The 15,220-nt window shown below is 46.4% G+C and overlaps 1 protein-coding gene across 1 annotated transcript in view; it reads right to left on the minus strand.

Annotated features, from left to right (window-relative positions):
• ANKRD6 (ankyrin repeat domain 6) overlaps positions 1-15,220 on the minus strand; it is a 66,672-nt gene that overhangs the window by 50,449 nt on the left and 1,003 nt on the right. The window contains exon 2 of the mRNA XM_036248398.1: positions 11,397-11,660. Coding sequence (XP_036104291.1) covers positions 11,397-11,516 — 120 coding nt within the window. The 5' untranslated portion in view covers positions 11,517-11,660. The remainder of the gene's footprint in view (positions 1-11,396; positions 11,661-15,220) is intronic.

Consider the following 15,220-nt stretch of genomic DNA (forward strand, 5'->3'; position numbering starts at 1 on the left):
AACCTCATAAGCACCTATTTCTCCCAATGCCCACCTCGTGGGGACCGGCAGCTTTCAGAAAAGGACTTAGGACCAACAGACTGGCAAACAAGTTCACACCCACACCATTCCAGTAAGTCCTAATGTGAAACACACACCCCAGAATCAAAAACAAACGGACAACAGAGATCCTTGGTTCCCACGGCTCCCCCTGCCCTTGCAGACCCCTCCTGGAGGTGCTGCCCAAACCAGAACCAGAGTGAAGAGCAAGAAGCCCAGGCTGAAGCAGGACCGAGGCCGCGTGCAGAGCCTGGTCCTGCTCCGGATCTTGAGACCCTGAATGTCCGTCACGTATCTACCTTCAGCCCTCTGTTGGGTGTGGCTGCCAGGAAGCATTGCTCAGCTCCACATGCTATTCATTTCTGTAAACCCAAGCGTCATGCTTGGGACAGTCACATTACTGCACTCAAACCCTTTGTGTATTTCTCTTTTTTAAAGTTTCAAGTTTATATTCATTGGAGCACAGTCATTCACCAGTGTGGGGAGACGATGTAAAAGCTCCCCAGGAGCCACAAACAACCTACAAATGACTAGAACAAAGTTACTGGACCTCCTTACGTGTGTTTCCTTCTCTACTGCAACTATATTTAGAATGGCTATTTTTTAAAAAAACAAGATGCAATTTGCATCCAAGAAAATTTCCCCTTTTAAAGTATTCAGTTTAATGTGTTTGAGTAAAAGTCATATACAGTCATATAAAACCCACCACCACAAGCAAAATAGAGAAGATTTTCATCTCCCCCACCAAACTCCCTTCTGCTTTTTTATTGGTCAGCCCCTTCACACCATCTCTGCGCCCCTATAGCAGTCACTTACCTATTTTCTGTTTCTATATTCTTTACTCTTCTAGAATGTCATAAAGGGAATTGTGCTGTGTGTGGCCTTTTGTGTTTGCCTTCAAACGCACAAGGCTTTGAGGGTCATTCATGTTGTTTCCTCGGCCGGTAGCTCATTCCTTTCTATCGCTGAATAGCATTCCCCGGTGTGTTTATCAACTCAGCAGTTGGGCTGGGTGAGATTTATTGAAGGAAATAGCTGGTGCTTGGCGAGCCCAACACTGCCGGGCGGGCAGGCAGGCAGGCAGGCAGGAGGCCCAGGAAGAGCTGATGCTTCAGCTAGAGCCTGAAGGCAGTGTGCAGGCCGAGTGCTCTTCCTCCTAGGTCAGTATTTTTCTCTTAAGGCCTTCACCTGATTGGATGCAGCCCACCACTACTGATTTAAGTGTTAATCTCATCTAAAAATACTTTCACAGAAACTTCTAAAATATTGTTTGACCAAACATCTAGGCACCATGGCCCAGCCAGGTTGAAATGTAAAATTAAACACATAAGGTCACAAAGATTTTATCCTCTTCTAGAATTTTTACAGTTTCCACTCAGGTCTATGATACATTTTGAGTTAACATTCATATGTGGTACCGTATACATTCACCTGTTTTGCACACAGGAGTCCAATTGTTCCAGTACCATTTGTTGAAAACTATTCATTCCCCATTAAATTGCCTTGGCACCTTTGTCGAAAATCAGTTGACCACATATGAGTAGGTCTATTTGAGGACTTCCTAGCCTGTTCTCTTGACCTATTTGTCTATCTTTATCTGTCCTGATTACTATAGTTGTATGGTAAGTCTGGACATCAAGTAGCAAAAGTCCTCCAACTTTGTTCTTCAAAGTTGCTTTGGCTAGTCTAGATCCTCTGCATTTTCATAATAGATTTTAGAATCAGCTTCTCAGTGTCACCAAGGGGGCCTAAAGTAGTCATTTATTAAATGCTGGACATTGTGCTCAGCACCTGTCTTCTCCTTTCATCTTTCAGGAAAGGGCTACAGAACAACAGGCTGGCAAACAAGTTCACACCCACACCACTCCGATAAGTCCTGGTGTGAAACACACCCCACAGGATCGAAAACAAATCAACAACAGAGACCCCTGGTTTCCACTGCTCCCGCTGCCCTGGAGAGCAGGCCTTGCAGACCCCCACAAGGCTGGGGCTATCCTCCTTTTTTAGATGAGGACACTGAGTAGCCTTGTGTCCTCCACTTGGACTCCCTGCCTGACACTCGGACCACAACTTTCAGACCGTGAGGTGGTCACTGCGGCCCCATCAGGATCTCCTTGTGAAGGCTCCCACATCCAGCACCTACATCTGCTCAGCACTGTGCTAAGTGCTTTGCACACACTGATTCAGTTAGTGCTTAAACAACCCTAAAAAGTAGCTGCTATTATTGAATCCTCATGTTAGAGATGAAGATATGAGGCACAGAGAGATTAGGCAACTTTCCCAAGATCGCGGAGCTAGCAAATACCTTGGCATTGGAGGCCAGGGCGGTGCGGCTTCCGTGTCCGTGTTCGTACCCTTTATACTCCACGGCCTTGGGCAGGAATTTCTAAAGTTGCTACAAAACTCTGGGAATGAGGTGTGTGTGGGGGGTCCCACTTACAGGGCAGCCTCCTTCTCTGTGGGCGGGGGGGCTGGGAAGGGGTGGCTGGGGTTGTGCTGGAAGGAGCAGGCACAGTGTAGGTGCTGTCCTAAGTACGGGCCTCAAGGAACCCAGGGCTGGTTCCTCGCAGGGCTGCCACCCCCACTGAGGGCCTCGGTCCCTGCCTTCCCCTCCCACACTGGTATCACACAGATCAGACCTCAGGCTCCTCAGAGCCTTGGTGAGAACTTCAAACCCAGGATTGGCAGAGCGCTGGCCCAGTGCTGGTATAGGCACTCCACATACATATTTAAACTTCATTTTATGTCTGGCAAATCACTAAAATAATAGATGCTTATTTTCATAAGTGGAACGATATAACGGAAACGTCTATGAAAGCAAAGCAGATCATCTTCCCTGCCTGGGCGCCAATGTCCACAGCCTCATATTTTCTACACAGTTCTCTTTGCTCACACAAATACAAGCATATGTTTGCACAGAGAAGTGGATTTGTTTCTGAATAACATATATCAAACTATTCCCATCACTTGCTACTTGCTTTTTTCATTTATCAATGGCTATAACTGGTCGTTAGAAGTCTCAATTCTCTCTCTCAATTTCTTTTTGCAAAAACATATATGCAAATGTGTAAATTTACATAGATTAGATGTACACGACACTGTGTAAGGCTGTTTATGTCCCAGTTCTCTTTTCCATTCTCGCCTCCCTGCCTCCATACTGTGCCCCACGCTGCCCCTCCGGGGGTGTCTTCCTGCCCACTGTGCGGTGCTCTGGGCGGCTCACTCTGGACACACTTCCAAGGCCGTGGTCTGGAGTTCCTAATCACCTACATCCCTGTGTCACTGCTCGGGGTCGTGGTACGTGTCGGTTGAGAGTCGATAAATATTAATTTTACGAATCAACCTGCATTTCTCTTCTTAACTAAAGCTGCATCAAATAACTTCTGTCTGGTTTTTTTGTGGTGAAATATCCCAAGTATCGGCTTCCTGAAAGTTCTATTAAAAGATGCTCTATCTGTGGATTCCTAGAGACTCTCAGCTCCAGCTGTGTGGTCAACGCTGGGCGCCAGGAGCCACGCAGAGGGTTTATCCAGACGACAAAGTACTTACTGGTATTGAGGTGACGATATTAAGCTGTATGTGAAGATCTATAACTAAAGCGTGAGGTGGCTATGGAGAGAACATATTCATATAAAACCAAAGCTAGATTCTTATAAAACCAAGGATTCCTTGCAAATAAAAATCCCACTTTTCTGTTTTCGTGTCAGACATCTTAAGAAGTGTCCTGGGTGCACCTAGAAAGGCACAGAGCAGAGAGAAAACGAGGAGGCAGAATGAGCCACACCGGGTCACTGAGAAGATACGTCAGTGAGGGGCATGAAGGAGCCGAAAGAAGGGAGGTGGCCTCTGGCTTCTGCTCAGGGACTGTGCAAATGGGGGTGCTAGTCATGAACAGAGACCACGGGACAGGGACTGCAGGGCATATGCAGGTGTTCTTGGGCATTGAGACTTGAAGAACCTGTGGGTCAATCCTATAAAGATGCCCACAAAGGCAGCTCCACACGAGGGTCAGAAGACGGAGCCAAGCTGGAGAGGGTGGCGTGGTGACCGCGAGAGGGGGTACAGTCAAGGTGGGCGTGCAGAGTGAGAGCAGAGGAGGGTGGAGAGCCACGAGGAAAGTCAGAAAGTCAGGAAGAGCGAAAGGAAACAGAGAAGGCGCCTTTGCAGAAGAAAACCAGGAGCTGAATCATCAAGGAACCAAAGGAAGCTTCAGGGAGGGAAGGGCGGGAAAGACTCAAATTATAGTCACTCTGGCTAACAGAATACAAGCTCCATGAGGGCCAAGACCTCCCCCACCCACCATACTGTTCACTGGTGCAAAGCAGGTGCTCAGTTAATACTTGCCGGATGCATAAAATAATGGGTGACTGTAATGAGAGCAGCGGCAGGGAAGTGAGGGGCTTAGAAACACACATTACTGGAGGATCCTGAGTTTGTCTCGAACAGCCAGACAATTTACTCCAGGGATATATATGACTTCTTAGGTACCCAGCATCCTGGTCAGATTACCTGTTCTAACCGAAAATGTGTTGGTCAGTACACATGAAAATAATTGATCTAAATATAAAAATTATACAAATAAAAAATTAGAGTTTTCAATAAGCCTTTCTCTTAAAAATATGAATTTAGCCTTGGCCAGTTTGGCTCAGTGGTTGGAGCACGGGACTGCGGACCAGAGAGACCTGGGTTCGGTTCCCGCTGGGGCCACGTACCTCGGTTGCAGTTTGTCCCCGGCCCCTGTTGGGGTCGTGTAGGTGGCAGCCAGTCGATGTGTCTCTCTCACATCAATGTTTCTCTCTTTCTCTTTCTCCCTCTCTCCCTCCCACTCTATCTGAAGATAAATGCAAAAAAAGAAATGTCCTTGGGTAAGGATTAAAAAAAATATATCTTTATGAATTTAAAATGTTTATGTGTAGCCCTGGCCAGTCTTTCTCAGTGGTTAGCGTATCGGCCCGAGGATCAAAGAGTCCTGGATTTGATTCCGTCAAGGGCTCATACCTCAGTTGCAGTTTGTCCCTGGCCCCATTTGGGGTTGTGCGGGTGGCAACCAATCGACGTGTCTCTCTCACATCGATGTTTCTCTCTCTCTCTCTTCCTCCCTCTTTCCCTCCCACTCTATCTGAAGATACATGTAAAAATATCCTTGAGTTCGGATTTAAAAAAATGTTTACATGTAGTTCCTATACCAATTCCTAGCTCCCAATCCCATTTCCTCTGATGACTGGTATTGTGCATGACACCACCACCCCTGCCTAGTGGGTCAGGAATCATAACCATACACTGTTAGCTACTAAGCAAAACCCCCGTGAGGACACAAGAGGCTCCTGATATGTAACAGACAGGACATTTGCACAGGAGCCAGCGTTCCTGGTTCTGGTCCCAGCTTGGTGCTCCCCAGCTTATGTAAGTCCCTTCTCCTTCAAGGCCTCTGTCTCCTCACAGCTCTAAAAAGAAATATCTGTGTGTGTATACTTCGCAGGGTTCTGGGGCTGAATGACACATACGTAAAAGTAAATTGGAAAGTGTAAAATGTTACATACATGTAAATGTTGTTATTGGGTTATAGCTTTATTAAAGTACTTGGGCACAGGAGGTATTAGTAAAACACTTGCAGATTCTGTTTACTATGTATAAGGTGCCAAGGAAGAGGCTCTCAGAAGTAGTAGCCCATGGGAAGTTCATAATCCAAAGTTATAAGCCACACAGGTGAAACATGGTGGTTAAGAGCAAGGCCTCTGGAACTGTTAGCATAGACAGTCAGTCAGAGTGCCAGGGAGTCTCCCCCACTGGCCAACATGGAGGCAGGGAGAGGTTCTTACACAAGTGTGCCAAAAGCTAGAAAGATGGATGGATAGGGCCTGAGAGTGCCGAAAGCTAGAAAGATGAATGGGCAGGACCTGAGAGTGCCAAAAGCTAGAAAGATAATTGGATAGGAAAACAAGCCCTTCCCTCCCTATCCTTATAAGAACCACAGGCTTGAGCTGGAAGGGGAGACGGTTTCCGAGATGGAGTCCACTGGTCTCCCTTTCCTTTTGCACCAGCACCTGTCTCACGAGTTTGGGTTTCATTGTGACAGGCAGCCAAACCTGCGTTTTGGTTACAGAACGTGATGGCAAGGATTCGATCCCCAGTTTTGACACTTTCAAACGGGAACTTGGGGGGGTTCCCTAACCTCTCCTTGCATTGGTTTCCTCATCTGAATAACGAGGATTACAGAGTTGAGGTGAGGTTTCAAAGACTTAATCATGATAGAGCTCTTACAAGAGCAGTAAGCACTTTACGCGTTAGTCCCCTCATTCAACATACGTGGTGCTCATGGAGTACTGTGCTAGCCACTGGAGGGGTTAAAACAAAACATGCTCACTATTAGGGCCTACTTAGATTTTATAACTGCAAGAACTGGTGTTATCTCACTCAGTTCTTATGGAAATCCTCTAAGTTTTGTGAGGAAATTGAGACTTAAGAAGTGACGAAATTTGCCCACATCAGTGGTTCTCAGCTAGGGGTGATACTGCCACCCCCTCCCAGAGGGGGTGTGTTTGACAATGTCTGCAGACATTTTTTGGTTGTCACAACTAGGGAGGAGGGAGTATTGCTGGCATCTAATGGGTAGAGGCCAGAGATGCTGCGAAACATCCTACAATACACAGGACAGTCACCCACAACAAAGAATTATCTGGCCCCAAATGTCAATACTGCAGAAGCTGAGAAACCCTGGCCTATATCAATGAGTAACTAACAAGCTATGGAGCAGGTGCTTGTACATAGGTCTTTGAATTCCACTGCTTTTCCTCTGTGTCAAACACTGAGAAATGTAAGAGAGAAACTCTGACCCAGGTCAGGGTGGTACTCTGCTGGGGAGTTCTGAGCATCTGCACAGTAGAATCCAATTACAAGAGACACCGAGCAAATAAACAGCAAGTATTTCATCCGTTGAGAGAACAGCGAGTTCCATGCAGGGGACTGTGGACTTCCTGTGGGTAGCGGCTCCTTAGTTGAGTTCAGAATGGGCAGGCCTTAAAGGGGCAGAGTTTCCCAACAGTAACGCTGTAAGCTCCAAGACAATAAAACATTGCCTTCAAAGTTCTAAGGCAAAATAATTCTTTCTCAGCTTAGGTTTCACACCAAATTGTCAGTTAAGTGACAGGGCAGAATAAAGACTTTTCTTCAGACATCCAGATTCTCAAAACATTGATCTTTCCTTAGGAAACTCAGAGAATTTGGAACACCCCAGTAAGGGTGACGTGAGTACAGCAAGTTAAAAAGAATGGAAGTGGAATTATATATAGTATATTTACTGGCTCACCAATAAACAGCATTTACATAACCACACTAATTACGGATCTGTTCAGAAATTGTGATATAACTAGATTCAGAGAATGTGGGAGAGAAAAGGACAATAGTCACATTTCAAGTATTCAACAGCCATGCGTTGCTACCCTATTAGCACAGATATAGTACATTTCACCATTCCAGAAAGTTCTGTTGAACAGCACTGTACTAGAGGGTGTACCACATCAAAACAAAGGAGTAAACTGGGAAAGAGAAAGACACTGGGGTCCAGAAAACAGAAACTCAATGTATATAAACGTGGCAAGGGGAAGCCCTAGGGTTCTAGTAAAGAGAGATCCCCAAACAGCTGTCAGAAGGCCCGTTGTCTCTAGATCGATCTAGCGAAAGATCTGTCTGTTTTGTCACTCTTTCCATAGAACCCACTTTTGGTTTCATTGATTTTCTGTAGGTTTTTTTTATGTCCTGTTTCATTCATTTCTGCACTAGTTTTATTACTTCCTTTCTCCTTTGGATTTGGTACCACATCTTTTCAAGTGCAGAAATCCACAGATCAGTGGGGACAGGTGAGTTTTGAGGCTGGTTTCCACACAAACTTGGGCTCCAGAGTTGCTTTTTTGTCAAGTCACACCCCTCCTGTGGGCTTTGGCCCAAATACGCTGAGAAGACAGGTCTCCCTGCCCTGGGCAGGACCTCAGGCTCCTCCAGCAGTATTCAAACTTACACTTTTAAAGCTCCTGCGTGCATGCATTACTTTGATAAATATAACTATTAAAAAGCAAATTATGTGCCCTGGCTGGTTTTGCTCAGTGGTTAGAACGTCAACCTGCGGAATGAAGGGTCGTGGGTCCCTGACCCTGGTCGGGGTTGTGCGGGAGGCAACCAATTGATGTGTCTCTCTCACATCGATGTTTCTCTCTCTCTGTCTTCCCCTCCCTCCCCCTTCCACTCTATCAAAAATCTATTGAGCCCAGCCAGTGTGGCTCAGTGGTTGAGTGTCAACCCATGCACTAAGATAAGAGATTGCCGGTCGATTCCTGGTCAGGACATATGCCCAGGTTGTGGGCCCAAATCCCCAGTGTGGAGCATGCAGGAGGTGGCCCACTGATGTTCTCTCTCATTGATGTTTCTCTCTCTCTCTCTCTCTCTCAAATCAATAAAGAAAAAAAATTTTTTTAACCAATTGAAAAATATGCTCAGGTGAGGATTAATCAAAAAGAAAAAAAGGCAATTTATGTTTTGTTTGTTTTTTTAAAGATAGACAATAACAAGCACTGGTGAGGATACAGAGAAACTGGCATCCGCATCTACTGCTGATGGGAATGTGAAACTGCTACCATTCTGGAATTCACTTGGCGGTTCCTTAAAATGCTGAACATAGATTTACCAGTTTACTGTGGGACCCAGCTATTCCACTCCTTGGTATCTATCCAGAGAAATGAAAACATGCCCACACCAAGACTGTGCAGGAATGTTCATGGCAGTATTATTCATAATAGTTCCAAACAGGAAACAACTCCAAATGCCCAACAACCGATGGCTAAATAAACAAATGTCCCATATCCACAGAGTGGGACACTATTCTGTAATAAAGACAATGTTCAGACGCATGCTACAATATAGATGAACCTGGGACACAGCAAGCCAAGTGAAAAAAAGCCAGCCACAGTAGACCACACAGTGTATGAATTCCATTTACATGAAATGTCCAACAAAGGGGAATTTACACAGACAGAATGGAGACTAATGGTTGCCAGGAACTGGGAGTAGAAACGGGAAATGACAGCTAAATAGGAAATTTGTTCCTGGGATGATAGAAATGTTCTAAAATTAGAACACAGTGATGGTTGCACAACTTTGCAAATACATTAGACATCACTGAATGGTACACTTACAATGGGTGACTTTTTTGGCATGTTAAGTTATATCTCAATAAAGCTGTTTTTAAAAAAGCAAATGATGGAGTCTATTTTAAAAAGAGAACTTGCAAACCATGAGCTATGTGCTGAAAGGTTGGTATTGCTATCCCTTTTTTACAGATAAGGAACCTGGGGCTCAAAGATAAGCAACCAGTACAAGCAAATGTAGTGGTTAAAGTGTGCGAGCATAAGCCCTAACCAGAGAGTCCATGACCTTTCTCCCACTTGTGACTGCCTGGGCCCTGAAGCACTATGGGTAGATGACACAGGGGTCTGAGGTAAGGCTCCCTTCACCCCCAATTCCACACAACCTAGCAACCTAGTCACCACATTTGTGTAGCATGTTGTTAGGACAATGGGTGACCTTTGAGTAGCCCAAGATTTTCTCTCTCTCTAGAAACCAGCATTGTCATATTGTCATTTATAAGAAGATACATATATTTGCTTTTAGTCTGTTCCTGACTTACAGCTCCCCAAATCCTTGGAATTTCCTAAGTGATAAGAGCAATGGGAGCATCTTTTCTTAGTTGGTCTGTTGTCACCAGTTCTTGAAATAGCTCCAGAGCCAAAAGGGGTGAAAGGAGTGTGTTATGGACAACAATCCCCTTTCAACTACACCTGAATTTATGAGAATGGGGCAACTTTTGGAAATCCCCTAAGGATGGGGGCTGGTTGCCAGGGAAACCAACCATAATGAGAGGATTGGAACTTTCAGTTCCTGGGAGGGGAGAGAGGCTGGAGGTTGAGTCATTTCCCAATGGCCAATGATTCAGTCAATCATGTCTGTGTAATGAAGCCTTCATAAAAAAATAAAATAAAAATGAAAACCGCACGAAGTACAGGGTTCAGAGAACATCGGGGTTGTGGAGGTGCTGGGAGGGTGGCATGCCCAGAGGCCCTGGAAGCTGTGTCCTTTCCCCATACCTTGCCTAGTGTATTTCTTCCATCTTGCTGTTCCTGAGTTAAATCCCTTGATAATAAACCAGTAATCTGGTCAGTAAAATGTTTTCCTGAGTTCTGTGAGCTGCTTTAGCAAATTAATCTAATCGAAGGAGTGGGTCATGGAAACCTCTGATTTATAGCCATTTGGTCAGAAGCAAAGGTGACAACCTGGACTTGCGACTGGCATCTGAAGGGGGCAGGCTTGTGGGACTGGGCCCTTACCCTGTGAGACCTGATGCTGCCTCCTAGCAGACAGTGGCAGCTTGGAAGTGCTGGAAAAAGCACACATTGGAAGAATTAAATACAGGAGGCCAGAAGTTAGCAGATGTTACTATTTGAAAATTAAATTTTACCTCTCTCCAGAGCTCCCCCTGGGGTGGCCTGGAAGGTGGGCTTTGGAGCCAGGTTGCAGTTCTGCCAGTCAGCCCCTGGGGGACTCTGGGCAAGATACTTAAATCCCTCTGTGCCTCAGTTTCCTTATCTCTAAAAGTGAGCTAAAACGAGAACCTCTTCTAGAGGACCGTGCTTAAAGCAATACTAAGTGTGAATAAGTGTTTGCCATCTGCATTGTTTTGTCTATGTATTTAAACTTGTCATTTAACCGGGCAGAGCCTGCCTTTGCTCAACTTTGCAACAAAATTGCTCTTTGGCCCATTATGTGTTCTTGTCTACCACGGTGTTATCTGCTGGTGAGGGGGTGAGCAATGTTCTCCAACACTTACCACACATTTTCACTGACCCATATGAAATCAAAGCCCAAACAGGCTGTGGTGGTCATCTGGTCCAAGTCTGTCATTGTACAGATGGGGACAATGAGGTTCTGTACAGCAGAGGGATGCTCTGTCCACAAGCTGGTCCACCTCCCCAGGAGGCCTATCTAATGTGATTATGGAACAAACACTCAACCCAATAAGCTGTGTCCCGACTTCTCCAAAGAGCTCTCCTGTCCTTTTGGCTGAAGAAGTCGGTGAGAAAAAGCCACACTGTGATTTTAAAGACTGTCAAATGCTTATTACGAGTTACTCCATTTGAAAGATTGCAATGACAGCATTTTAAATCCTTCTTCCTTCTGTCCAAACCTCCATCACTGGAAACAAAAAGCCAATTCTTTAAAAGCTGCAAGCCCAATAGGACAGTTTTGCAGATAATGGTTAAGATGTAGGCTTTTCCCGAAGGATGGTTAAAGCATTTTCCCCCTCTTGTTACCTTGGTAACTGCTACCTTGGCGCCCTTGTTGATGAGCTGAACCACATTCTCTGCTTGACCTTTGTATGCAGCTATGAGAAGGCGTTCTGAAAGCGCAGCGACCGCATCCTGCTGGCTCATGAATTAGAAGAGAAAGAGGTTTCCAAATAGAGGTAGATGCGTCCCTTCAGCTCCACACGACGCCACTGGCCAGGGCTGGCACCCACGAAGACAGATGCCCCTGATCATTGGACGGTGCCTTGATTACTATGCCATCTTCAGGACCTAGGGGTTACAAAACAAAGCTGCCATCAGTGCCACTCAGCACTCAGGACAGGCCACACGTCTTCTCTCTGATTTTAGGGCATCGTGCTGATTGCTCATGGCAGGGGAAGGGGACTGGGGGAGACAGGACAGCAAGAAGGACACTTGGCACAGCATAGCCCCTGAACTTACAAGTGGCAGGCAGCAGATGTGCTACCCTCCTCCTCTCTGCCCCCTGGGGACTCTGGATTTGCCAGAGGACTCTGGCCAGAACTGTGAGGTCTGCTCTGCATTTCTGTGAGGGTCTGCAGAGGCCTGATGAAGTCCCCTAAACATCACCTGGCTTCTGACCCACCTGGGCCGGTAACTGTACTATGTATGATCACAAAGGGCTTTCTGGTCCATGTCCTGTGCATCCACCATGGCTGACGTGCCAATTCCCCTGGCAGGTTAGGTGCCCGTGGAGCATGTCCAGGGACCCTGAGGAGCGGGTCCTCTCCTTGAGATTTTCTCAGGCACTTATTGCCATTCTCTTCCTCTATCCTTTTCTCATTGCGAACAGTGCCGTTTCCTGAGTTCTGGAACAGATGGGGAGCTGGGCACAGGCCCGGGCTGTCTCCCAGGTCCAACTGCTGCTGGAGCAACCCATCTTGGGAACCACAGGGATGCTAGACACACTGACGGCGTGCACTGCCAACCAGGTTGGGAGGGGCTTGTTGGCAGCTCCCCGGCTCAACAAGGGGGAAATAAATAGCCTACCAAAACCTCCTATAGGCCACTCAGAGCAGAGGTCTGGGGGCATTAACTAGTAGTAAACTTTAAAAAAATTTTTTTTTTTTTTCCTTTATTGATTTTAGAGAGAGAAAGGGAGAAAGAGAGAAAGAGAAACTTCGATGAGAGAGAACATCGACTGGCCACCTCCTGCATCTCCCCCACTGAGGATCTGGCCCACAATCTGGACATGTGCCCTGTCCGGGAACTGAACCGGTGACCTCTTGGTGCATGGGTCGATGTTCAACCACTGAGCCACACCGGCCAGGCACTAGTAAACTTAAGTACACTTAAGCTCTTCTTTCCACCAACTGGTCAAATGAATAGGAGGTTCAAGACTGACTCCTCTCAGTAGCCCTGGGCCGCCATTACAGCAAACCAATGCTAGTGGTAATTACTTCAAAGGCGAAGGGTTCTTCAGGTACAAGAAGGAATACTTAAGGATCTGATCACAGCAAGGAAGTGAGGGCTTCTTTGAATTTTAAATGTACTTATTGAAAAGAGCAATGTTATTGGCAAAAGGAAAGACAACGATATAGCAGGGGGACACCACCCATTCTTCATCCCGGCCCTACTTCCCATTCTAATTGTGAAGGCCCAAACATCCAGGCAACTTTTACTGTTGCATCCAGGCAAACCCAGTGCCCCTCCAGTCTCTGAAGATGAAGGAACTGGCCTCGGTGTGACTGGGCAAGGGCTGGACTGTGCCCGCCGGACCTCCCAGAGGCCGGGGTCAAAGGCTCAGTCAGAACACCAGGACTGTGGTGAGGATTAACGATGGTATTTTATTATGTGAGTGTATTGGTCAAATGTGAAATTATAACTTCAGAAAGAATTCTTCTCTCTCCCCAGCTTGTGAATGATCAAATTCACCTTGTCATCCAAAATACCCAAAATGCAGGTAAAGAACCACAAGGCAACAGAGAGAAGGACCCTCGCATACAATCCTGCTCTGGTCACCAGGCTTGTTAGAGGCACAAGACGCCTGGAGAAGGGTATGTGCAGAGACTCCTCCGTCAGCCGGGGTCGGAGATCCCTGGAATCTGTCAGAAATCTTTGTTGAATGAATGAGTCAATGCAAGAATAAAGTCGAGACTCAAAACGGAGAAATGACCTGGAAATGCTTTTGGAAATTCCCAGGATGAGATGGAAAGACAGCAGTTTGGGCTTTGCATTTGCCAGACTATCTCTCTGTTTGGAAGTGGTTTGTTTTTGTGAACATAGGACATATTGTGTCTCTTTACTCCGGGAATCTGGGGTACCCTCAAACCAATTATACTGAGCTTTTGCTCTGTTTGCCCCAACACCCAAAAAGCACTCCAGGCCCAAATGGCAGAAAAATACAGTATATTAGCTATGACTTCTTGAATGATCGCCCTCCTACAACTACATTCTTCTCCATCAACTCAATTGTTATTTCTGTGCACTGGACCTAAACCGCCACCCTCCCTTTCCCATACCTTTTCTGCAATGGGCCTGAGAATGTCTCAAGTACAATGTCCTGGTTCATACAAATATTGTTATCATGGCTACAATTTTACTCATTCCATTCCACAGCTTAGCTCCTGGGAATAGAGCTCTTGCAGCAACCTCAGTGCATGCCTCAGCTAAGGTCACAAGCTCCAGACCAGAGTGCTGTCTGGTCTCCCCGGCAACAGATGCACCGGGTCAACAGGCCTGTGGTACACTGCCAGCCACCCCTCCCACACCCCTGTCCCGTGCGATAAATTCAGCCTCTCAGACACTGAGACGAGAAAGTGCAGCTACCCTTTCTGCCATGGTTGCAAGCTACTGAGATAGCCTTGCTTACATAATTACCTTTGGTAAACAGCCCTTTGCAAATCCAGCACACATTACAATTTTTTTTTAGGTGGAAAAACACTACAGTTGTGAGAAAATGTTGGCCAATCAGAAATGTCATGTTTTTTCTTGCTTTTCAGTGACAGCTACTGAATAATAAAATGTTCCCACTCCCCACCCTCCCTACCCCCTCCTCCAGCTAGGCTCGTTGAGGGCACAGGGCAGCCTCTAGGATAGGTCACTATTTTGGATACATGTGCCCCTCACAGAAAACTGCCTGCAAAATCTGGAACAGGATCCCAGGTTTCTAGGTCCCGGTCTGTTGCTAGCACCATCCCTGTGTACTTGGGTATCTCAAGTTCATTCTCAAATTAAATCCAGTAGCAGCCTATTGTGAGGGCCTCCAGCATACACTTGCACTTGCATTTACAGGTGGGTGGGAAGAAATGAAAGTGGCTAAAAGCTTTTTCTTCCTCCTCTCCTCCAGCCTTGGTGGGGGTGCAGGCCCAGCTCAGCTTCCTCCCCACGTCTCTCATGATCACTGCCCTATAAAACAAGGATCCCCATCCTTGTGGAGTGAGGAGCTACCCAAGCTTCTCCTCTGATACCTCTGAACTGACGAATCAGGCCAGGCAGAGGCAGGTTTGGGGAGAGGGAAAGGGGGAATGAAGGGGGTCCCCAACAATGAGTGGAAAGGGGAGAGGAAGCATGGAATGGTGACCAGTCTACAATCAAAGAGTTAAACTTCCCAGCCAACCTGTTGGGTCCCCAGGCCGTAGCAGCCCCGTTCCCTCATTAAATCTGAGCCTCCTCTTCCAAGTGGATCAGCTATCACGCAAGACACTTCCCATTGCTGGCGGAGAGGAGTTTCTTCTGCCCCAACTCTATCAATCACATCCCTCTTTGTCACGATGCTCATTTTCACAGTGTTCTGGAGGAAAACCTTAATCACAAACATGCTGCCAGTTCTTAGGCAGAAATGAAGTAAATGCATGATCATAAATATGCAA

This window comes from Molossus molossus, unplaced genomic scaffold, assembly GCF_014108415.1.
Source record: "Molossus molossus isolate mMolMol1 unplaced genomic scaffold, mMolMol1.p scaffold_m16_p_8, whole genome shotgun sequence".
NCBI lineage: Eukaryota > Metazoa > Chordata > Mammalia > Chiroptera > Molossidae > Molossus > Molossus molossus.